Source organism: Pseudorca crassidens, chromosome 4 (assembly GCF_039906515.1).
Source record: "Pseudorca crassidens isolate mPseCra1 chromosome 4, mPseCra1.hap1, whole genome shotgun sequence".
NCBI classification, from domain to species: domain Eukaryota; kingdom Metazoa; phylum Chordata; class Mammalia; order Artiodactyla; family Delphinidae; genus Pseudorca; species Pseudorca crassidens.
Window position 1 is genome coordinate 13,336,340 of NC_090299.1, and position 25,457 is coordinate 13,361,796.

The window sequence follows — 25,457 nt, forward strand, 5'->3', positions numbered from 1 at the left end:
CTTAGCAGCACAGGGAATGGTCAAAGTCAAGGAAGTAGATAACAGATTTGCTTTTACCCTCTTTTTCAATCAAAGGTCTATTCTGCCCCGGACTGGAGCACATCATCTAAGGCAGTTCTGAGCACTGAAGGGAAATCATATTGAAGATTTCAACCTTGAAGTTAATTGCGAAGTTTGCTGCAGACGGCGAATGTTTCAAAGGTAGAAACCGTTTTCTAAGTGATCTGGCTAAAAACACATACACGAGTCCCTGGTGCCACGTTTCCCATCACATGTTGCAGAACTGCCAGCAATAGGCCCTATCCTCTGGCTCCTGGGGACTTAATTTCCCTAGAGAACTATCGTGGTTATTCAACTTTAGACCTTGTAGGAAGAATCAGTTATTTCTCTCTGGGGTCTTACTCAGAGCAAGCTATGTGGAAGGGAATAGTCACTAAGGAGGAACAAGGAGAAATAAACAAGCTTTTAGCCAAATGTATGAACAATTCATGTTTAAAAAAACTGGCCAAATTTTTACAAAAGTTGTAAATTAGGGACTCTGTACCGCTACCCTGTTGTGACTCCTGTACGTTGTAATCTACATGAGAATATGTAACCCTCCCGGCTTTTGCTGTTCCCAGCACAAAGGTGCATTTCATTATATGCTAATGCCTGCATGTAGGGGTTGAGTAAAGCCTGCTTCAGGCAGGGAGAACACCAAACTAGAAATTAGAACTAGGGCCTTGGCCCGGTCCCGCCAATGCCTAATGCTATGATCTTGGACGTGTCTTCCCTGTAGAATAGAGATACCTCTTCTTTGCCCTAATGTTCCAGAATTCTGTGATCAAAAGAATGCATTTAATGAAACTGCGCCCTTTGAAAATTATTTTTTAAGAGTCTTATAAACACAGTCTCCCTGTCATTCAGAAATAACATTTTTTTTGCCTCAGAAGGCTTATCAGTCAACATTATGTTGAAGAAGTCAGTGTCTTGTTCCTAATCATAATAGCCAAACATTTACCAAATGCCTACCACGTGCTTTCTATGAGATGCTCTATGAGCTTGCTTTAAATAGCACAGCAACCCCAGGAAGATAGATAGTAGGATGTCACTGTCCTTTCACAGAAGGGAAAGTTGAGGCTTATAAAGGTTAGGTGACTTGGCAAAGGTCACACGGCTGGTGAACTGTACTTCAGCCTCTAAACCCAGGTGTCTCCAACCCTAATGTGTAAGGTGCTTCCACTGGTTGTTTTCAGCTCTAAAACTGTATTCTGGAAAGAACTCCAGGTGGGGAACACTAAAATCAAACCATTATCATATATCAGTGTCTCACCATCAAAGTTGAGCCAGAAAGCAGCCTAGTGAATCTGTGCTCTTCCACAGTCTTGGTCATGTTCCCTGCAGTTTGCGTTCCTGATCTAAGCTGTGAGACTGTCGACATGTACCATCGTGTGAGACATCACATACATATGCAGCTAAGTCATATACATCTAAATATTTAGCAAAACCAGATTTCAAGACACTCTAAAATGTACTGCAAAATGTACAGCATTTATTCACATACAGACAAAAAGGCACAAATTCTACTAAATAGTTCAACAAAAAAATACAGCTGTCCTCAACTAGTTTTATAAATACTTTCAAAAAGGGGGTAGAAATAAATACAGGATTGGGCCATGTAATATAAAATAGTCATCTCTACATATACTTTGTTTAATTCTGATTTTTAACTCTTCATGCACCTTTTTTTTTTCAACTTTAGCTGAATGGACACCAAGCTAGGCACATAGTGAAAAATCCTCTGTACAAGGTTACAAATGTAATGACAAGTTTGTCCATTTCAAAATAATTAAGATTTGTACACAACACATATAACCCTTCATTTAGATTTTGTGTTTATAACCTAACAAATGACATTCCAGGCAACTTTACAAAAGTTTAACTAGCCTACATTTTGACATAATACATTGATCATAATCAAAGATATTTCTTGGTCAGGATGCACAAGGAAAGATAGATAAAGCTTTAAAAAACAAAAAAAAAAAAAAAAAGAAAAAGGAGGAGGAGAAGGAGAAAAGAAGGCAAATGGTTCCGTACTCAGAGTGCAGGTGGGCAGGTTCGGCTGGCTGGTTGCCGCTCATGCGGCCGCATACAGAGTTCCCAGCAGGACGTGAAACTCACCCACTCACAGAGCTATCATTACACTGTGCCAGAGAAACTGAGCTCTGTACCATTTGCATTTCGAAGCAGGAATTAAAAGTGTGGGCTTTTTGTTTTTGGGTGTTTAGTTCTTGTGTGGGTTTTTTTTTTATTTTTATTTTTTGTTTTGTTTTGTTTTTGGTTCAGCATAACTTGGAACGTTTGAAAGCTTTTCAACCTAAATGTGGGGAAAAAACAGGTAAGGCATTATTTTTGCACAAAACTAGCATTCCTAATAGTGCAAATGAATCTGGTACCTCTTATAATGGTGAGAGGTCATACACTTACTAGAATTAATTTAGATTTTCTTTTTATGGCTTGACAAATTATCCCTCTATATATTCTACTCTCACCCAGAGCTGTTGCTGTAGTCAAAAGATAACTGTAAATCGAGTCCACCTTCTCCTGTATCCAGCAAAAGGTTTTTTGCTCATATGCAAAAAAAAAAAAAAAAAAAAAAAATTTTTAAATTATGCCGAGTTAATGTACAACTTGGATTCATAAGAAACTTCTAGTATCTGTAGCAACAGTTTATCTGGACAACAGTCTTTGAAAAATGAGCCCCATAGCTCAAAAATAGTCAATCTAAAAACCTGGGTCATTCTTTCCCCTCCCCTGAATTAGCTACTAAAATGTATTCGAAAAGTTAAGACTTGGTTTGAAAATGTCATACATACAATGGGGATGTATCATCAGATCTACTATTTGATCATCTGATAAACTTGCATAGCAAGATGGAATTCAATAAGCCTTTTTCCTTGTTGACAATCGTCCGGAAGACTTGAAAGGTAACTACAGAACTCAAAGCATTACTCATTAAGTATCAGAATGTCCCTGCCACATGGAAACAAATGTATAAATGAATCAGGAATCTGAATACTGATATTAACAAACTAAAGGATAATTTAGGGGAAGTTGGGCTTGTTCCAAGTGCCCATAACTCTAAATCTCATTGCTACTTAAACAACTTTCCTTAAGTTTGATTCACAACTACATTGAATTCCAAAAAAAAATTAACAGGACCTTAACACTATCCACTGTCTTAATACATAATGCACTGCAGCGAGTGCAAAAAACAGAACATTGTACTCAAATTTAATGCTAAATTTATTATTGCTGATAACTTACTAGTTATTGCCGTTTGCAATTAGAAAGTCCAAGTTACGAACTAGAGCTTAGAACTCTGACTCCAGAAAACCTATTACACTTCAATCTCTTTCCTGTATAACCTTGGTCAATCAATGGTAAGAGGTTATCGCAACTTATTGCCTTTCTATTTTTTTTTTAAATATAACCTATTTTGCTTTTTTTTGTCTTGTTTTTCTTGTTTTTTGTTTTTTTTTTTTAAAGGAATCTGTTCATGTTGGAAGGCCGGATTCCCCAACATATGCACTAGTGGTCGGCTCTGGGAAATATGAGTCACCAGAGTCTGGAAGTTCATCACTTGAACTTGAATAGCCATTGTATTGTTGGAAGCCAGATGGCCAGTTTTTGCCAATGGCCAGCGAAATCCCAAGCTGGCCCAAAAGGCAGTGGTTAGGGAAGAGAAAGGTCAAAAGGACTGGTAAAGACAGGACCTCAACTGCCCTTTCTCACAGATGGAACTCTGTAATGGCTTCACCCTCCACCAGCCCTATATCCACAACACATTCAAGGGCTTCCGGCAGCAGGACCTTGCTTACATTTACCCTAAATCTCCAAGCTCTAGCGGCTCTACCCTGTCCCTTCAGATCTTCCAGTAATGACTTTTAAATTTTCTCTTCCCTCATCTGCTATATTTACACATGAATTCCCTAGAGTTACTGAAGCTTCAGAGCTACTGCCCGTATACTATAATGCAACAAAAACAGCCTTGTGGGCCAAAGTATAAATATGATTTCAAGATCCACCACAGTCCTAGAAAATAAGTTTTATGGGCTATTAAATGGTACGTGAGCATTTCTCAAGAACCACATCTGATTCTGTATATTCAGGTAACCAAGAGTTTGTGCTTTGGGAAGAATACAGAGGGCAGTAAAAACTCATGAGGCTTATTTAAAAGCCTTGCCCTCTTTAGAAACTTAATTCATCCATTCTTATTTTAGTGTTTAATTCAGCCTCTAGTCTTAGCAGTGTCTTACGGTTACAATCTAACTCTTGTGTTTCCTCAACAAGTTGCAAATAACACACTTCTCACAACAATGATTTATAAATGACTCAAAAAAAAAGATTCAATCTGAATTGCAAGTAAATGTGTTTGTGCAGCTCAGGAGTGACGGGTTTCTGCTCGTCCCCCGTGTCTGAACTCTCGCCTACCCCGTGACAAGCCCGTGGTGCTCCCAAGCCATCTCTGCTTCATCAAGAGGCCAAAATGCTTCTCCTGATAATGTCTGTCCTCCTGTTAATGGTGCTGCTGGCATGTATACATTTCTTTTCTGATGCCTCGCTCTCTGAGTCACTCATCTCTACATCAGGGACGTACCCGTCATTCTCGTTGTCAGATTTCAACTTGCTCTTTGCCCTCTCCTTGGCTGGAACTCGGCCTAAGCCCAAATAGGGGTAGTCTGAGTGCTGGTGGCAGGCCCCCTCGTGGGCCTCTCCCTGCTGCTGCCGTTCCCCCTTCTTTGGAATCCGGAATCCTCCCCAGTTCTTCACTGGGCTGGCAGGTGTTGTAGGCACTTTGACTGCAGTCTGGTTATAGTTTACTTTGATTAGGGAGCCGTTGCACTTGGGCACCATCTCTTTCCTCGTGCCGGGTGCTGACTGCCCCACTCCAGGGGCAGTGGCAGCTCTTGTGTTGTCCACGTGCCTCTGGGACACGTCTGTGGACCTGAGAGGCTTGTGACTCTGTCTGAAAGGTCTGTCCTTCAAGTCTCCCTTACCAAGATCACAATGAAAACGATGGTCTCTTCTGCTCCCGTGGTCTGGCATCACCACACCATTCTTCTGTTGTGCTGATATGAGACGTGCTTCTGCAAAGGTCTTTTCAAAACTCAAAAAGCTCTCTGGGACCACCATCCCCTCCCTTCTACTGCCCAGGTCTGGCTGCTTTAGCAGGGTTTTGCCTTCACTCCCAGCACTGTTCTGCAATGGATCTCGCTTATGGGGCTTTTTCATCGAGTGAACCAAGGAAGTACCCATTTGCTTCCTGAAGAACGCAGAATGCCACTTCAAGTCCTCTATCTTGGGGGCATCGGGGCCCACAGAAGGGCTGTTAAACAGAAGCATGTTTTCCAGTGACGAGGAGGAAGAAGAAGGCGGCGCACCTACGAACACAAAAAACACACGTCAAGGAAAGTTACAGCAGAGGCAAATCCAGAACAATAAAATTCCAGACCCTCAGCAGGGCCTTCCCACCCAACAGTAAAGCACACAGCCACCCACTTCGTAAAAGTTCGGTTTTTATAGTAAAGGTAAAGGTATTACCTTCCGTAAAATCTGAATACTCAGTATCCTCTATTTTCTAAAACAGCTTAAGTTCATGTACTTTTTCATGAAACAATGTCTTTTCAAGGAATACATTTTCCGTCAAACAAAATAACTGATCTGATTTTCAAATGGGATTCACTGCGGAATCCGTCTGCGGTGAAGCAAGCACTGCTTCCACCCGGTCTCAGAGCAGCGCCTGCCAAGAACTGCCACCTGCCACGCCTACAGACGGGGGGTGGGGGGTGGGGGTGGGGTGAGGGTTGGGGGGCTGGGGGTACTGGGGCTTTTAAGGTTCTTTCTCCAAATTATCTACACCCTCACAGGGCTACATGGCTATGATGAGGATAAATACACGTCAATTGTGAAATGAATAAAGGAAGGTGGTTGAAATCATTCTTGACACAGCGTACATCTGTTTACTCTCATATGTAAAACCCATTTGTGGAATTAAACTGAACTGCCATCCAACACAAGGATAAGTTAAATTGGTGTTTTTCAAACATTTCTGAGGCAAATCACAGTAAGAACTAAGTTTCACGATGTAACCCAGTAAAAGCTCACTTTTCCTGCAATCATATTAGCCTCATGGCCTGATTGATAGGCACTGTGACAGTTTCTGTTTCACTTGTTTTAATGCTAGTGATGACCTGCTAAATTCATCTCACAACCCGGTAATAAACTGTAACCCTCAGTTTGAAAACGACAGGGTGAATTCGTAACATACTAGAGTTCATCCGAAGGACCACGTTCCTGCAAGAGCCTCCAGAGCACCTACAAAGAGCAGTTTTCATGTTTCCTGAGTTATGAACCACCAGGAAAACAAGGTTCCCCCCCAGAGTAGCAGGCAGGAGCCCATGTGAGAGTTTAACTGCTGAGTGGAAACGGACACTGCATGTAAACAGAACAGAGCTAGCAACTCTAAACGTAAAATGATCATGACCGTAGGGAGGGTGTTTTACAGTCTGCTGGTTTAGAAATGGCTGCTTTCTCAATAATCAAACTCAGGGTCAACCGTCACGCCACACGTATTCTTTCTTTTATGCAGTCACCTAATGTGGGAAAATAGGAAGGTAAGAGGGGCTATTTTCCAAGCTCTGATTTCTCTCCTGACTTGGGATCCATGTCTCTGAAGGGCCTCTGGCTCTCATAAGTATTGTCTCCGCTGAGGACACTCATCCAGCAGAAGGGCCCTGCCCAGTCTCGGAACCACGGGACAGTTTAAACCGTGGATCCTAGGGACACACGTTAAGTCAGGGCCATCTCTGCCTCCCTCGGAATCATCTCTCTTACAAGGTAGCTCAGTGTGAGGCACGAACTACACAACGGAAAGTCTCAAACTGGAAGGAGAAAAAAGGCGTCCCAAGGGGTTTCCACTTCATTCCCTGGGGCAGTTCACAGGAAGATTACCACTGCTTCCAACCCGTCATACCTAGTGTGGGTCATTCCTCAGAGGGTGGCGAGGACCCCTTTTCCTGTTCTGGAACAGCAGTAGGACTTCTGAACGTAGATCTGCATTACATCTGTTACACAAAACACTTCCTAACCTTGTTAAGAAGCTCAACCACTTACCAAAAAACCTCAGCCACGAAATACAAGGGGAAAAAAAAAAAAAAAACTGCCTGCAATAACCATGAAAAACGACTCAAGTGAAATCAGATGAAAACGTTCTTTACAGCTTATTTTCCTAGGTAATCACTCATTACGTAAGGACTTTTAACAAGAGTCACAGAAAGCCCTCCACTGGCAAAGCTCCACAGACACAACCTGCACTAATGATCCTGGGCGGCAGCAGCTCGGCCTCTGCAGCTGGAGGCCGGGTGATCCGCACCAGACAGCCTTGGGGTGGGGGTGGGGGGCTGCTGTTTACACAAGGACACACCACGGGCAAGGGAGAAGACAGGTCCCCTATTTTATCTGCATTCAAGTAGGAATAATGAAGAGACAGAAGTTCACCTTAAAGACTCTGAGTCAAACTGCCTGTACTTGTGATACCCTAACTCAGAAAAATCTATTTTAAAAGTTTGACAGCTCTAAAGTCTAGCTGACGATAGAACACTTGATATATCTGGGAAATATTTACTCTTGGGAAGGAAATTACCTAGGATGATATTATTAATACGTTAATGCTATCGAAACAATGTAACACACGTCAAGAATATCATTTAAAACTCCCCAAGCTTTTTCTCTCTTCTTTGTTCGGCTGACCAGTTTGCCTCTAGTCACACATATCCAGTTAGTTTTAGGTAAACCCAGAATGTGGATTTCAACATAATAGGTTATAACAACTTCTTTGTTGTATCTGTGTTTCCTAATCTACAGAGACGAAAAACCGCAGAAGCAGAAGGAGAGTAAGCCGGTGGACTCTGCACAAAAGGCAAGCAGTGCAGACACTGCTGCTCTAACTTCAAAGGGCAGCAGACACGAGGTCCCCTAAGACCCGCCTGCTCGTGGGTCATGGTTCTGCCTGATCCGCACTCGACAGACTCTTCCTCCTCTGAAATCCTTATAACGCCTGCTTTCTGGGGCTTCTGATCACGGAACGCTAGTGCGGAAAAGCACTTCAGAGGGCAGGATTCTGGACCAAACCTCTTACAGACCAACAGAGTCCCGGAGAGGTTAAACAACTTGCCCTCCTACGCACTTGATCTCAAAGTCACTCAAGTGTTCTCCGGAGGTGGGGGAAGTCCATGTCTTAGTTTTCTTTTTCTCTTTGCCAGAGCAATGCAACGTAGGCAGCACTAAATAAGTATGTTGTGCTGAATCTCGAAAGTATTCAAAGTTCCAACTACACCAAAATAATCCACTGTGAATGTTACATCAACATGGATATGTGCCTTCAGTACACAGTCTTAAGATATATTTACCATATGTTACAGGTGGATCCAAAGGCTAGATAATTATAAATCTTTCTAAGTATCCCCAGGATACTTTACATTTATCAAGTGCTTTGCAATATGTAAGTTACTCTTTCGAGTCTCACAGTTGTTCCCAGGAGGTAGCTGGAGATCTCATCCTCACGTTACATGTGAGGAAACGAGGGAGACTTGGAAAACTTAAGACTTGCTTGTGTTGAGCCTTTAAGTAGCCAATATAGGATTTGACCCACACATGAGGCCCAGTTCATAGCCCTCTCCTCTAGACCATGGCGCCTCGAATGCCTAAAGATTTTCTTCAACAACAAAAGCCTTTGCTTCTTTGATTCTTCTACAGTATAAAAGAAAATTAAAGAAACTAGCATTTTTTTCCCTTAACAGAGGGCTTACAAACCCCTGCCCTATTGTTTGACCTACCGGGGCTTAATGCATACCTGAAACTCTTTCTTGCTCCAAAAGCTTAGTGTAAAGATTGAATATCTGTTCCTGGACTTTGCACACAGATCGTTTAATCTTTTCCCTGCGGGTCACCATGTAAGTGAGGTTCCGAACCTAGAACGTAGAGAATAAAGATTCTAAGTAAGCAATACATTATAACAGGACTTTGGTGTTTTTTTGTTTTTTTCCTCTTTACCTGAGAAAAATTTGTCCTACTAGGTCCTTGAGTGACTTTTGATATCCAAATGTACTTTAAACATTTTAGCTAATCTCTAAGCCTCCCTTTGGGGGTGCTAACAAGTATTCTGCGTATACCCCTCAAGGTGGGTAGCAGCACAAAAGAGGCTGTCAGAGGAGGTCCTGCCCCTGCACCACACCTGGCCACAGGCTCCTCCTGGCGAAGAGACAGACGCCCATCGGTGTCCAAGTCCAAACATGCCAGCTCTTGCCAAAGGACTCTGCTTATCACCCCTTCAGTATCCTCTTCCCATGAATTCTATCGTCAGAGGCTTCAGAGCAGTTCAGAAGCCACCTCTGCTGCACTTTATTAAGCATCTTCTGAAGATGGAACTAGATAGCATTAGGGTCAAGGGCCATCAGAGGGAGAAGCCCCTCACAAACAATGTCCCCACACAGGGCTCACTAGAAGGCCAAGTAGTCACCAGGAATCCAAGTAAACTTCTTTTGTTGACACTGAACTCTCTGAATTACCTTGGAACTTACAGGCCGCTGTGTTCCTACAGCGTGTGAACACCTAGGGAACATCCTTCTTGCTTTGCCATTGACTTGCTAGCTCAGCCTCTCAAGGCCAGCTTTCTGTATCACCACCTGAAAAACTGAAACTGCCCTCTTCTCGATTCATCGGTCAGTAACCGAGAAGACCCCAGCACTAGGAGCTCCGCTTTGCATCTGATGTGCGACCACTGGGGAACTGCATGCAGATGCTCATTCACCAGTAGTAACCGATCAACACTTAAATTTGTTCCCCATTTTCAAAGCCACCTGTGATCAGCCAATACAGAATCAAACTTTAATGACTTAATCAATAAACCCCCTTACATCTCTCAGTCCTAAAACCTACTGGTAAGACCTGATTAGATGGCATGGGCCTGAAAACACAAACGTCAAATGCAACACAGCAGATAACACAATTAATAAACCTTTCTTCAGGAAGATGTGGACAAGACCACCCCAGTAAGCTCAGTGGCAAGACTGAAAACAGGGACTGCGTATCCCCATCAGCTCCTACACCAAAGGCATGACTGCACTCTCCTAACGCTTGGGCTATCCCTTCTCCTGCCACCTTCCCCCAAGGTCACTAACCTTTTGGCAGCGAGAGTGGCAACAAGCGACACACACAGCCCTGCATTTTGGCTTCTGTACAGATACGCCACCCCTAAAGAACCCTAACAATTCCAGCTGTTCTTCCCCAGCTGTGTTCAAGGCAGCCTCCTTTCCAAGAGGACACAAGGCATTAAGAGGGACAGGTCAGCTGGCTTTCACATTTGCATTGCTCACGTTGTAAGTGGTATAATTTCCTGGCCTAAAGCAGGACCACCAAGTCAGGCTTCTCTTGATCCTAACCTATTCACTATTTGTTTAGGATCTTCCTAACACTTCTTGATAAAAATAAAAATTATCTTAAAGAACTGAGAATAAAATCACTCTTCCTGTCTCAAAGTAAATCTTATTTCAGTGTCATTCACCCTGGTTAAAGCACATTCTTTCTCTGACAGCCACACACCCTCAGGCCAGGAAGTAGGTGTCCTTTATGAGAATTCTGACCAGTTTGGGGATGGAGGTAGCTAATAGGCGACCCTCTTTGATAAATATTGCTCCACCCAGGGGAGATTAAGAGTAGAAGGTCAAAAAGAGGAAGAGGCCGAACCTAGATCCTTATCACAGGCTCAAAACAACTGGAAAACATACAGAACGGTTTTTACATTAAGACAGGGAATCCAACTTTAGAAATAGGAAATGGAAACAAACTCTCTGACATCCTAGGAGTGGACAAGGTTACTCTCCTATTCAAGTCAGAGGTACAAAAGAGATACATCGTTTTTTACTTAAAATTGTCAATGGAAAGAGCAGAGCCAGAGAACCTGAACTTCGTATTATTACTCAAATTTAATTTTGGTGTCTTCACTTCCCCCAGGAAAGATTTCCACCCTGGCTGTTAAGTGGGAAATTCTCCATTTCCATTCCCCATGATTTCTGATACGAGACATCTAGCTGTGACCCCAAGAAGCAAAGGTCGGGGTTTTCAATTGGAGCAAATCAGCCCCTGAATAAACCAGGCCGGCTGACCACATTAGTATAGTGAGTGCCCTAAACCTTACCTCTCTCATGCACAGAACACCCTGAAGGGCAACTTCCGTAAGCAGCCCCTGTATGTAGAGCTGAACTGAGGCTCTGTCCTCAACACACACCCTGCTTGGCCCTTCCTGTACACTGCTAGACTGCTAGACCTAACCTCCCGCCCACCCCCGACCCCCCGCTTCATCTTCTCCCAATTGCCAGCGAGGTGGTAGGCAAAACCACCAGCCCTCGGCTGCCACCCTCATACCACGTTAAACCCAAGAGTCAGGCTTTCCCCAAAAGCAGTGGTTCCCAAACACACACGTAGGGGCCCTAAAACACAGAATGCTGGCCTCCAACCCCACCGTTTCTGGAGTCAGAGGTGGGATCCAAAAACCTGCAGGTCACGTTGCTGCTGGTTGAGGACCACGTGCTGAGAACCACTGCCCTCAGGAACTCGATAACGACCTCAAGTTTTCCTGAATCCCAAACACTGCTTGCAACACTAAAGCTTAACATGCCTCTTGTTCGGGGACAACTGTAGCCTCTGTCAGACTGTCAAGAGGTGACCATTCCACCAAATGTTGAGTAAAATGGTCCCCCGGGACCTGACCCCTTTCGATGCCCCAGGCAGGAGTGCAGAGGTAGCATGTTTTTTTTTTTTTATCTGAGCAAGTACTCATTTGCTGAACTCATGTTTATTGCATCCTTTAGAAGACAATGTTTGGGGGAAAGGAATCCCACCAGAGTGAAGTGGCAGCCCTGGGAACTTGGCATGGCACCCGCCATATATCGGCAATCGTGTCTTCAGGTTCCCAAACCCACCTGAGTCCATCCCTGTCATCTAACTTTCTGATCCAGAACTGGAACCCGGGTGTGCAAAGTGCCCCCCAGTGTATGTCTGCAGGAAAGAGCCACTACCGTTATCACTCAGAGAGTTGGCTGCCTCTCTAACGAAGGGTACTCACTTGTCAGTTCTGAAGTGACCACACGCCTTGACCACAGTCCCACATATTAACCTGCTACGAAATGCTGTTGTGGGGACTGGGCTGGACTTCAAGTTACTTGAAAAACAGACTTAGGATTTATTCTTACTGTCACCCCTACCCTGATGAGTCTTTGGCCTAATACACTTCTTGTTTATAATCACAAATAACTGTGCACTCTGGGGCACGGCGGCCAAGATTTCCACTTTTTAAAGCCTCCACCATCGCAGGCCTCGTGGAACATTCTGGAAAACACATTTTTCATTTTAATAAGCCCGTTTCAGACTGACGCTAAATGCCCTCAAATCTCTTAGACTCTTTAATAAAGTAAATATAAGTAATACCACACACACAAAAATCCTGATTTATTCCCTGTTTCTCATACATCATTGGCATCATTCTACTTAAAACGCAACAGTGATGACTCCAAAAAAAAAAAAATGTTTAGAATTTAATCGTAAGTGCGTGTTAATCTGAGTAACTTAAGTACAGAAAAGAGTTAGTACACCACAAGCATTTTCTACACTTTTATTTTGTGGTGATTGCGAGACAAACACAGTCCGAACATGAGACTTTCCGTCCTCCCTCCTGAGGACTATCTGACTCCAAAGCTCATGCGCCCCAAGTACAGCAGTTGTCAGGCTGGGATAAGGCTTCTCACCAGGATTCGAGCTTCTCCCTTCTGAATCCCTTTCTCATCTCTAACAAAAAGGCCACACATACATGTGGTTGAGAGGCGAGGTCTTCTTTACACTCACCACCGGGGTGGGGGTGGGGGGGGCACAGGAGCACAAGAGCCTCACACACCCTCTTCCCGCCTGGCCTCCGCCTGAACCCGCCTGAATCCGGAATCTTAACCTGGTGCCTGGAAGGGGCGTCACAAGCAGCCCGCACTGTCAGGTACTCAAAGGGTCTCTTCTAAGGAACACTTACACTCTCACTGCTACGCCTTCTCTACCAGGGCAGTGCAGGTCTCTGTGAGAGCTCGGTCTTTCGGTTCCGTACTTCTCCCCTGTCCCTATTCTTTGCCTACACTCCCGCTGCAAATCACCTCTGAGTCAGATTCTCTCCCAGGCAGGTGAACCACAGCCCCCATTAATAAGTCAGGCGCTTGGGGGAGACGCGTTAACCGTTTCAGGCCACTTAGGTGCCTTTCGGCACGGGCTGCGTTGGGCCCGAAGCCTCAGTTCCATCTGTGCACTAATGAATTGAATCACTGTCGGCAGTCGGGGGCGCTGACGCGAGAAAGCGCTCTAAGACACATCGCCGACTAGCAAGCTTCAGTCAGAGACTACCTGCAGGGAGGCGGCGGCCCTGGGGGAAAGCCAGCCCGCTCCTAGAGTTATGCCTGTAGCCGGAAGGGAGGTCCAGACTGGGACTCCAGAGGTACTGGAGAATGGGCGAGACGCCAACCAGCCAACAGCTGCAGGAAGGTGCCACCAGCCGAGGCTCCGGGCAGCCACGGGCCACCACGCGGGCCAATCCAGTGGTGAGGGTGTTCGAAGCGCGCCGCGCGGGACGGGGGGCTCCCCGGGTCAGATCGGAGGCCCCTGTGCACCAGGAGTCCCCACGCCCAGTCTAGACACAGCACACAGACACACACGGACACAGACACACATGCACACACAACATGTACACAGCCTGAGTGATGACTTAGCACCTCACTGCCGGAGTACCTGGGGAACAGATATGCATGTGCATGGCAGCTCATGCCCACACATCAGCACCCACAGCCTGCTCTGCTCGGCGACTGTACCGGGAAGGCCCCCGCCAGCCAGGCAAGAGGCGGAGCTGGGTCAGAGAGGCAGTGCTTCCCTCTCCTCAATGAGCCCGTGACCAGCACCTAGAAAGTGTTTCCCCAGGTTCAACGAGAGACTGCCCTACCTCGGCCCGCCCCACCCCCTCACCGTTAATTAAATCCACTCTGGTTTTCTAACTCAGTTTGTAAACAGTTCTGAGCCCACCCCTTGGGCATCCTCCTGGGGGGCTCAGTTCCCTCTAGCTCTAGAATGAAGGGGGGCGGGGGAGGGGAAGACACACCCCATTTGATCTTCCAGAAGAACAGCAAGAACTAACGAGGAAGTGTTTAAATCAGAGAGGCTCCCCGGGCTCTGTGGCCGTCTTGTGTGTGTGCACAGTGAGTTTACCAGCCCATAAATAGATTCAACCAACACAACCTCATGCTGAAGTATGTACAAGGGTCTGAGAGGAAATGCACTGGCTACCACTCCTTGCTCTGGGCAAGCGGTCGCCTCTTTGCAATCTTCTTCTCTACGTCACCACAAGGTGTCAGTGTCGACCATTACCCTCTCCAGGTCCTGCCGCAGGTGCGTGAACAGCTGCAGCCTCCTGAACAAGACATCCTGCTCCCGCTTCGCGAGATTGTCCTCTTCGTCCTTCTTTGGGGTGATCAGGGGCTTGTTGAAGTTGACCTTCCTCTTCAACTTCCAGTACTGGTACAGGAAATCCACGACCTCCTCGGGCAGCCGCAGGGCCCTGGCAACATCCAGCAGGTTGACGAAGGTGTAGAACTCATCCTCCAGCTGCTGCAGCTTTTGCTTCCGGACACTCACCCGGTGGGCCTCCTCCTGATTCTGCTCAAGGCTGCCAAAGGGCTCCAGCGGATCCCGCGGGGGGCACTCAGGGGCCCCGTTCTCCCGAGCGGCCCCCTCACCGAGGCTCTCGTCGGGCTTGCGATGTGAGCTGTGCTTCGGGCAGTAGGACTTGAACTTGACTTCGTCGTTCTCGGCCAAGATGGTCTTCATCTCCAGGCCCCGGTCGAAAGCACAGGTCACGTGGAAGGCTGTGCGGCAGTTCTTCACAGAGCACTGGCAAGAACACGCAGACAGCAAGAGGAGAGAGATTAGGGAGTGACAGTGACTGAAGCCCCGGGTGCCAGGCACCCCCTCCCTACACACGCACAGGAAGAGCTGCACTTGGAGCTCGTGCCGGGACAGAGGAGCTTCACACGGATTCACCCTGGCAGATCCAGTCGTGTTTTAAACAAGCTACAGCTTGGGATTTAAGGGAACTCTCTTTTCATAAACCGAACCATAACTCTCCTAGAAAAGCAACTGCATCCAATAACCACCTCTTAAAGCAGACACGATCACACAGATGGCACGTGTAGACAAAGGGGGCCCTGGCGCTCCGACTATACTCCAAAGAACGTGTGCCCAACATGCAGAGTATGTCCTGAGGCATTCATTTGTCTCTTCTCATAGGTCTGGGCTTTTTTAATGTTTATATAAAAAGCCTGAGTGGCGAGAATCTCCTCAGGAAGAATGACCACCAACCAGAGTTTTGAAAGGCACGTGGATCCTCCTTCCTAAGCCACAGTCAGGACGAGTCCCAACACCAGTGGGAAAATAAATGGCTCACTCCTCCTCCAGCAGTGAGGGTTGCTCAAGACTGAGGAGGGTGAATTAAAAACTCCCAAAGACTGGAAAGGAAGAGGAGACCAGGACAATCCAGGACAGGAAGGACGGGACTGGTCTCCGCACCCGAGGAAGCTTTCGCCAGGCGCAGAGGCTTCCAGGCCAGTGGGGGACAAGCTCTGAGATCTGCGTGCGCTTCGCCTGGCAGCGCAACCGTGAGGGACCTGCTGCTTGTGGGTGGAAGGGAGGTCAACGTAGAGGCCAGGCATCACCCAGCTCTGCCCCGGCCTTACCAAACACCTCCCCCCTCCCTCTCACCGCCCCACCAGGGGAACCCCGTAGTGCCTCCGATCCAGACGGCAGGCCAGAGGCCTAGCAGGAGAAAAGTGACTTCTCCCCATCTGATCGTGCTGGGCGAATTCCTGGAAGGAGGCTCCCTGTGGTGACTGAAGCCAGTCCCTTAAAAAGCAACACTGTACTGTGTGAGGCCAAGGGATCCGGGCATGCCAGGGCTGCAGACAGGAGCAGAGCTGAGTGGCCCCAGGCCAGCTGAGAAGCTTAATTAATTAAACTCATTCAGCAGAGCCCTGCACAGCACCACCACAGATCGCAGCGGCGTGGGCGGGGCTTCTTCCCCAATCATTGCAGCCTTTAAGAGGTGACTCACTGCCAGTCGTGATTTCTTCCATTATTAAAAAGTCGCTTTCACCCAGAAGTACAGAAAATCTAGCTCCCTTCACAGAAAATCAATTCCCCCACTGAAAACACTTAAAGCGCATGAACTAACATAAATCTGTAATTTTATCTATAATAATAACCTCAATTCCAAGGAATGTGTGAAATCAGCTTTAGTGGCAGAACACACACACACACACACACACACCTGGTCACTATCAGTACACACACACACACACCTGGTCACTATCAGTACACACACACACCTGGTCACTCAGTACGCACACACACACACCTGGTCACTATCAGTACACACACACACCTGGTCACTCAGTACACACACACACACACACCTGGTCACTATCAGTACACACACACACACACACACCTCGTCACCATCAGTACACACATACCTGGTCACTATCAGTACACACACACACACCTGGTCACTATCAGTACACACACACACACACACCTGGTCACTATCAGTACACACACACCTGGTCACTATCAGTACACACACACACACACATACACACACACACACCTCGTCACCATCAGTACACACATACCTGGTCACTATCAGTACACACACACACACACACACACCTGGTCACTCAGTACACACACACACACCTGGTCACTATCAGTACACACACACACACACACACACACACACACACCTGGTCACTATCAGTACAAGACAAAGTGCTCCTCTCTCCTAGCAGGCAGCCAAGTGGGAAGTAAAGTGGGAACAGATGACGGAGACACTACCAGTGTTTGGCTTAAACGACACTTCAACTCAGCGCCCCGACCTGAAAAGAGGAACTCGCCACGGCAGAACATTTATACGGGGCTTTGTAAAGACGCCAAATGGCCTTCCTCTGGGTTTTCCTATTCAGGTTGACTCAGTAAACAGATGTTACAGAAACGTAAGCCAGAGCCTTTCCAGCTGCAGACATTTCAGACAGGAATTCTTTAATAAAATCAGTCTATTCTGTGAAGATATGAAAAATCATCAAAAACTTCCTTGGCCTCTCCTCCTTCAAATTCATGTTCTGGGAAAAAGAGGTCAACGGCAACAAAAAAGTCATTTTATCGTCTCTCTTCAAAAGAGACACAGAGATCCCAATCGACCGCCTCCTGGAAACATCAGTGAAGGACCTACTCAGTAAAGGGCGTAATTTCTATCCTCAGAAGAACACCGGGTAACTTGGAAGAAAACGATGTCCATTTTCCTTGGTTTGCCCCAGCCTGTTCCCTCCAAGTGTTCGCATGGGCCGTCTGCACACACACACACACACACACACACACACACACACACACACCTCTGTGTCTTCTTTTATTTTGTGGCTTTTAAAACATTTCTCCTTCACTCCCTCCTAACACAACGCTCAGGCCAGAGGCTTTTGTCATGTTTTAATTTTAAGCAGATTCCATTCACATACAAAAATCTGCACTATTTTCAAGGTCCACAGCCAAATCCCACCAGCTGTCTCATGCCTCACCCTCTGAATATTCTGTTACGTTCTGGATTCTTGAACACCAGTGGAAGTGATAAGGAAGAAAAAGCACAACAGCTTGGCGTGTAAAATGAAAACTTGTAAAAAGAAACACCAGTCAGTGGATACCTTACACAGAGGAATATTTATCAGCCAAAATACAAGCTGAGTTTGCCAAATGAGGTCATTTCTTTAAAAGCCCCGACCGGCAGTTTGACCGAGCTTGTGGAGTGAGTGAGTGAGAGTGAGAGAGAGAGAGAGAGAGTGTGTGTGTCTGTGTGTGTGTGTGTCTGTGTGTGTCTCTGTCTGTGTGTGTGTGTGTGTGTGTGTGCGCGCCAAGCCGTTGCGTGTCCTGCATCAAGAGGGCAGCCGCCCCAAACCGGCACCTCTGCCCACGGACTGTGACGTGGGGACCAAGGAGGGGCCGGCGTCCCTGAGCTGGCGGCCCCCACAGAGGCAAAGGGCCAACGGCAGCCGCAGACAGCATCTGGAGACCGCGGTGGGACAGCACCTCAGGCCTCCGAGGTCACGCCTGTCTAGACGCCAAAAACGTGAGGCCCGGAGAGGAACTTCTCAGGCAGCGCTTTAGACAACACCAAGAAACAGCACGCCATCAATAGTCTCTCCGTGATCCTGTTATCTGCCTCATGGCTGTCTACACCTGCCTGTACGTGGACACAGAAAACGCAGGCCGGCTTCTTATGTACGAGCTCCCCTCCCCCAGCCCCACCCTCCCCCACACTGTACCATAAAAAAAATCAGATATTCAGACTGGGCAGAACCCCTGGTGCAGCACCTCATGGGTGTCCCTCCACCCACCTGGTCGGTGCTCCAAGGAGTCCCCGTTCTGCCAAATGCAAAAGGGTTGGCGTGCCAAGCTGATTTCCAACAGTGCGCACCGCACCAAGACACCCCACGCGCACACCTCTGAAACCAGCGGCGTCGGGGGCAGCCACAGAGGCAGGGCTGCCGCTCGGCAGGCGGGAGGGTGACTAAGCCTCCAGTGCCGAGACTCCAGTTCTTCCCCAAAACTGTCGGCCTGTGGAAAGAGCTGCAATGCCAGGCTTTGGGCAGGGAGGGAGAGACCAGATACAAACTGGAACTGCCCTGACGCTCAGGCGGACTTCTGAGTTGCCCTGTGATGGTTACAGCTGGGGTTCCGGTCACACTGGACACTCTCCACCAACAGAAGGTGTGTATACTGGGCTGGAGACGTCCCTCAGCAACCTCAGAAGGGCTGTGAGAACCTCGTCCCGCTTCCTGGATTCTAGCCCCATCTCCAAGCCCTGTGACGGTCAGCTCACAGAGCCCTCCCCCGTCCCGCTCCCTGGAACACAAGGAAGGCTGATAATGCCATCCTGACTAGGCTGGTTACCTGTATGGAGGCCCCAAACTTCTCATTGCAGAGGCTGCACACCAGCGCCCACCGACTGCTGGGGATGTGAGACACCTTCGTGATGGGCTCCATCTTCTCGGGGCTGCCAATGCTCACCTGGAGGCCCAAGAAATAACAAGACAGGGTGGCAGAGGTCGTCAAGACAGGGGCCGGACACAGACAGCAGCAACTCAGAGATCCATTCCTCCCCCACGGCCCTCCTACCAGAGGGTGCCGAGGGGCACTCACCCTCCGAGCGCAGGTAAAATCCCACTTTAAAGCATCAGGACAGCACAGGGGCCAGCTAGGGGCCAACTCTACGCCCTCCTCGGGGGGGTCATCTGACACAAACGCCCTGTTTGTAAAAACACTCAGACACCCCAATGCTCACTGCTCACCTGAGTGACAGCAAAGACAAGGTAACCCATCTACTACACCTCTGGTCCACTAAGAAGCGGTCAGGACTGGAAATCCGTCTCAAACATATTGCAATCAGTTGTGAACGATGGAGCAGAAGTAAACATTGACCACTTTTAATCTCTCTCTCTCTAAAGAAAGCCATTCTCTTCAGTCATAAACTATCACTACATACAAAGCGGAAAACTACCAAGATAAAGGTCCCCTCCCTCTCCTCTCAGCCTGGATCACTGAACTGCATCCCTGTTAATACCAAACCGTGAGACTCCCATGCTACCAAGACCCGAGTCGTGAAGCCTCAATCCAAATCACTCCCAGATCCTTTTCCTCGGGAGGAAAATGCACCAAAATCATATGCCAAAAAAATGCTGAAATCTGAATCACAAATGATAGTCTCAGAGCGAGCCAAGCAAATTAAATCAGTCAAAGTCTGGGACTTGAAATAAATTAGACCAGACCTGAAATTAAAAAGGTTGAGGCCAAGTAAGAATTTTAATAAAAAATCACAAAAATGTGACCTAGGGCAGTGGTTCTTTAACCGTGACGGTGCTGTATGCATGGCTCACCAGGCCCAGGAGTTTACGGCCCATCCCAGGGAAAGGACAGAGCCACACCCAGGCCGCAGCGCGGACGAAGGAACGCCGCGGGTCCGCTTCTGGGAGCGTGACAGCAGCGGAGGGTCAGCCGCAGTGGCATCAGAAGGCAAGTCTGAACACCTCCACCCAGAATCCAACTCACGGCTGCCTCCAGTTAACATTTCCACCAATTTACACACCACTGACCACACGACAGCATGCTCGAGATTCAATTTAAGGTGGAAAAATGGGTAGCAATTCAAAGGTGTCTTTTTACTCCTCGGCTACAAAGTGGCCCAGTGATGAAGGGCTCCCTGTGAGGACGAACAGCCACGGGCTCCCAAGGTGAACCACCAACACGGGCACCCACCTCGGGGATCCACAGCGCACAGCTGACGTGGACCCACTTGGTCCCACTGCGGGTAGGCTTCATCGCTCCACCTTTCTTGGGACACAACAAACACTTGGGCTGAACCCCCAGGGCACACGTCCGGCACAGCCAACTGCCCTCTGGGACTTTGAGAATTCCGTAACAGGCCTGTAAAGCCACAGCACATCCCCAAGGAAAAGAGAGAAAGAGAAAAAAAAAAGAGTTATTTTTACCCTGTGTGTCTACGAATTTTAAAACGCCTAGAAAGGTTTTAACAGAAGCACCCCCAACATAGAGGCACTCCTTTCAGGAAGAGTGCCGGGCAGCCTCACAGCAGCAGTCGGGAGGTGGGTACAAGGTACAACGTACTTACCGACCAGAGGGTGGTCCTGAAAACTACTTGAGGACAGAAAGGTTTGTAAAAGAGCTGCTGTGTTGCTACAGATACCCATCTATATCAATTTTCTAAATACTTGGGCAGTAAATCCTCAAAACTCTCTCCAGGGCTAGATGGCGGAAGGCATCCCTCTCTGATTTACTGATGGAGGTGGGCTATAAAGTGAGGGAAAAAACACAAAGCAGTTGAGAGCCTCCCAGAGCTACTACACGAGACACCAGTGAAAAGGAGAGGGAGGGCTTCCCTGGTGGCGCAGTGGTTGAGAGTCCGCCTGCCGATGCAGGGGACACGGGTTCGTGCCCTGGTCCGGGAAGATCCCACATGCCGCGGAGCGGCTGCGCCCGTGAGCCATGGCCGCTGAGCCTGCGCGTCCGGAGCCTGTGCTCCGCAAGGGGAGAGGCCACAACAGTGAGAGGCCTGCGTACCGCAAAAAAAAAAAAAAAAAAAAAAAGAAAAGGAGAGGGAACTGAGGACCAGCCTCGCTCCCTGGGCTGAGCAAGCTCTACTGACCAGGCGCCGACACCCCGCCCGCCTCCCACACACAAGTGAGCACAACAGGCGCAGAAAAATGAGACATTCTAGACAAAGAGAATTTGGTCTCTTTGGCGGATAGTTAAAACAAAGCCTGCTTTGCATAAGATGGTAAATTACACAAGACAGCAAAAACTGCAGGAATCAAGGCAACTTAAAGTCACTGGGACGGTTCAAAGAAAGAAAAGACAAACGTTAAAGCAGTGAAGAGACAACACCATGATGGTACCAGGAGCACATTCAGAGCCTTTTAAAAACACCAAACTGTTCAGGACTTTATCCTTAAATGAACTACAAGTCAGGAAGTGGAGAGACAGTAACATAGTTCCAATTCTCCAGACAGGAAAAACACAGCCACTATGCAATCTGAATATCCAGGACGCAAAAAGGAAACCACAGGATGATAGTTCAGGGAAGTTAAGTGACACTAAGATTGGAGCTTAGGAGCACTGTGTCGGTGCCATGAATGAGCCACTGTCAACACAGACTTACTGAAGGGAAAAAAAAAATTTTTTTTTAATAGAGCTAACTGACACAATTAAGGTTTCAAATATCAGAAAGGTCTGTATCAGGCACTCGAGACAAAGTCTCATTTGAAGAGGTAATTTTTTTTTTTTTTTTTTTACTGGAAAAGCAAGTCTAAGTAAAACAGAAGATTAAATAAAGGACGCCTGAAAGACAAGTCATGAAGAACATCTCAAAAGCAAAAGGAACCACAGGAAATGCTAATAGGCAACGTGGTGTGGCTGAAAGAACAGCAGACCAGGCTCGGGGCGGGGGTGTGGGGGTGGGTGTCGTCCAGAGCTCCCCGAGTTCCAGCTCCAGCTCTGCCACTAACCCGCAGTGGGACGCTGAACAGCCCACCCTGACTTCAGTTAACTCATTTATAAGCAGAGGGTTTGAGCAGTTTTCAAGCAGAACCCTTTTTTTCAAACAAGATTTGTCTCGTGGGGGGGTGAGGGGGGAAGTAAAATAGCAGGAAAAGAACTGAAACATCATCCAAGTAAATGGCACCAACAACGTAAAAGCAACAATGGCAGCCACAACGCTCATGGTCTTGAAACAACAAAATCTCTCTAAGAATTCTCCATTATCCCGAGGAAAGCGCCTAGATAACTTGAAAACCCAGAGCTGCAGATGGGCTATAACATGACTTCATAAGCAAGAGACTTGTGGTCTCCCCATCAGGATGAGACGGGACAAGGCCACCGCTGGTAAAGTCCTCAGGCAGAAGGGAAACCCAGGAAGCAGACACATTCTAAAGAAAACAACAGTCAGGAACTTCACAAAGCAAACTGGATTCTTCTTGCCAAGAGGTCACCCAAGCCACTGTCCCTTTAAGTTGGTTTTAAATCTCAGCATCAACAGGTGAATTCAAAGAAAGTACCTCTGGAGAGCCTATTACCTAAAGAGTGTATGTGAACACATGTCCCCACAGAAATACAAATGACTTCATTACTGCATGAAAAAAATAAACGAAAGAGGTAAGCGTCCAGACTAAGATTCTCCCAAGCTTTTAAAATCACCCAGTGCCCAACCTTACTGAAGCAACCGCCAAATCCTCTCGACATCGCAGAGGACAGGAAATAACTTTCAAGAAAAGGGGACCCTTTCCGCTTGTTCAAGGGCTCCGTTTATCTACTAACATGTTAGCAAATGTTACGTGTTGACTAGTGTCCGAAAAGTATATGTTAAAGCAAGTCCTAACACCGCAGGTACCTCAGAATGTGACCTATTTCGTTTGGAAACAGGGCCACAGGAGATGTAGTCAGTTAAGATGAGGTCACACTGGAGTAGGGTGGGCCCTTCATCCAGCGTGACTGGCGGCCTTACAAGAAGACGGCGACGTGTGAAGACACAGATGCGTGGGGAGGACACAAAGTGACGGCAAAGCCAGAGACCAGCGTCGTGCGGCTGCAAGCCAAGGGACGCCCACGACCGCCAGCAAACCGCCAGGAGAGGCGAGGAAGGTTCTCCGTCCTGGTTTCAGAGGGAGCGTGGCCCTGCTGACACCCTGATATCAGACGTCCAGTTTCCAGATAGCAAGACAACAAACTTCTGTTCTTTTAAGCCATCCAGCTCGTGCAAGGGCAACTAACACAGCAAACCAACCGCCTTTTCAAGAGTCCCCCCGCCCCCTGCCCTCCAGTGTTCTCAATAGCTATAAAGCCAGGTGTTGGAGCAGGGCAGAGGGGCTCACACAGTCTCAGTAAACCTGACTTCTGTGGATGGGAATAAAGGCACTAATGCGAAGAAAGAATGAGGTCCACAGAGGATCCTATTCTCCTGGTTGTAAAAGTAACAAGAAATACTTCAAACGCTAAGCACCCGTCAGCAACAAAAAAGATGGGCCCACGTCTTTGACTCATGGACCCTGTCTGGAGGAACCACCCCAGGGGGCCTCCTTCCGGGCCCCGCTGCCCACATACCTGGTGCACACAGATGTTGCACTTGTCACAGAACACCATCTCATTGCCGTCCTCACCGTCGGGCGACTGGCAGACGTCACAGACCACGTCTTCGTCGTATTCAATCCCCAGGCCTTCTTCAGTCTCTATAGCATGATTCATATTATCGTAGCATCGCTGTTCAAATTCCTCCAGGACCCTTTCCATGGTGTATTCATCTAACTCAGGCATTCCTGGAGGGAAAATGCCACAAAACCATTTTAATAAACCCGTATTAATATATATACTACTATTCATACTAATAAAAATGCACAATGAATAAATAATATTATAAACAAATCTATCCTGAGTGCCCCCCAAATATTTTCTATTGGATGTCCCTCAGACCCTTCCAAGGAAGGGTCTTGAAATTCAGAGGCAGAAAGAGACTTGCACCCAACAGTTTGTTCCTTACGGTCAGGCACTGAAGATGGAGTGCTTGCTGTAAAAAGATCATTCCCAAAATGGTTCCAGGCTATTAAATGCATATATCGTTAGACTGTCGTTTCATTACAATATTATATATACCAACTAGCGTGTAAGTGACTTCAAAACCATGACCACCTATTATGGTTTGGGCATTTTTTTCCAAAAACACATTCCATTCTTGCTACTTAAAATGGTGCCGAGAACAGATTTCACTGTGAACGCTCAAATGTTTTTTACCTGGTTTATCCCTCCTCACCCTCTGAATTTACTAAGCTGAGATGCATAGTTAGTCAGACACATGAAAGACGGAAACACGAGGGACGTCTCAAGCAAAGGAGACAAACAGCTCCTGGTGAATCAAAGAAAATGCATTCTTATGCAAGAACGGCCAAAAACAAACTTCAGGCGGTTATCATGGTGTGGTTACGGCTAGTGGTGGGGATGAGACTTTTATTTTCTTCCATCTGCGGACGTATCCCAAACTTCCTACAATGAAAATACTCATGCAGGAAAGAAAAAAACAGCTTGTAAAAAATATTCAAACACATGTAACTGGCAAGAAACAACAGAAGTGTCATTAGGGCCAACAACAACTTATATGCATTATCATAGATTTAATTAAGACTTCCAAGTTTTAGAAAACTTGGAGCACACATTAGCGCTGACACTGTGATAAGCCCTATAAACACACAGTCAAAAAAGCCACCTACAATCTCAAACCTTACTTCATGACGAGGTCGTTTCTGCGCGGCCAGGAGGTTTCATCTCAATTCCTCCTACCAGTTCCGAAAACACCACTGGCTTTGAAAATACAGCCCTATGCCCTATAATTCATTTTTACCAAAAAAGACCAATAAAAGCTAAGACGAACGCCTTTACGCATGCGTTCGATACATGTGATACAACTGCATCGCTTATCCTGCCCAAGTGTTCAGCACCGCCTTGCAGTCTGACGAGTAAGCCCAGCACTCACCACCTAGACCACCCACCGAAGCCCCCGGTCCCTGGCCGTCTGTCCCTCTGCCTTAACACAGGACACCCAGTCAGTCCAGTGCGTTACAGCTGTCTTTACAAAGTAGAATTTTATAGTCTATGAAGCTAAAACATAGTACTCAGTTCCAAGAGAGCACTGAAAACTCCCGAACAGACTCCCACCTCCTAGCCTGCTAACATCCTGGCCA

General features: G+C 47.2%; 2 protein-coding genes across 13 annotated transcripts in view; one reads left to right on the plus strand and one right to left on the minus strand.

The window, feature by feature from the left end:
• Nucleotides 1-2,036, plus strand: part of SCLT1 (sodium channel and clathrin linker 1) — a 268,727-nt gene extending 266,691 nt beyond the window's left edge. The window contains exon 24 of the mRNA XM_067735087.1: nt 76-2,036. The gene's annotated coding sequence lies outside the window, so the exon portion shown is untranslated. The remainder of the gene's footprint in view (nt 1-75) is intronic.
• Nucleotides 1,512-25,457, minus strand: part of JADE1 (jade family PHD finger 1) — a 58,119-nt gene continuing 34,173 nt past the window's right edge. For 11 of the 12 annotated variants that reach the window (XM_067735078.1, XM_067735080.1, XM_067735082.1 and 8 more), the window contains exons 6-11: nt 23,830-24,041; nt 20,473-20,640; nt 19,111-19,227; nt 14,488-15,009; nt 8,894-9,011; nt 1,512-5,423 (exon numbers count right to left, since the gene is read on the minus strand). In XM_067735078.1, coding sequence (XP_067591179.1) covers nt 4,516-5,423; nt 8,894-9,011; nt 14,488-15,009; nt 19,111-19,227; nt 20,473-20,640; nt 23,830-24,041 — 2,045 coding nt within the window. In that variant the 3' untranslated portion in view covers nt 1,512-4,515. The remainder of the gene's footprint in view (nt 5,424-8,893; nt 9,012-14,487; nt 15,010-19,110; nt 19,228-20,472; nt 20,641-23,829; nt 24,042-25,457) is intronic. The other variant, XM_067735076.1, reaches the window with a different exon arrangement.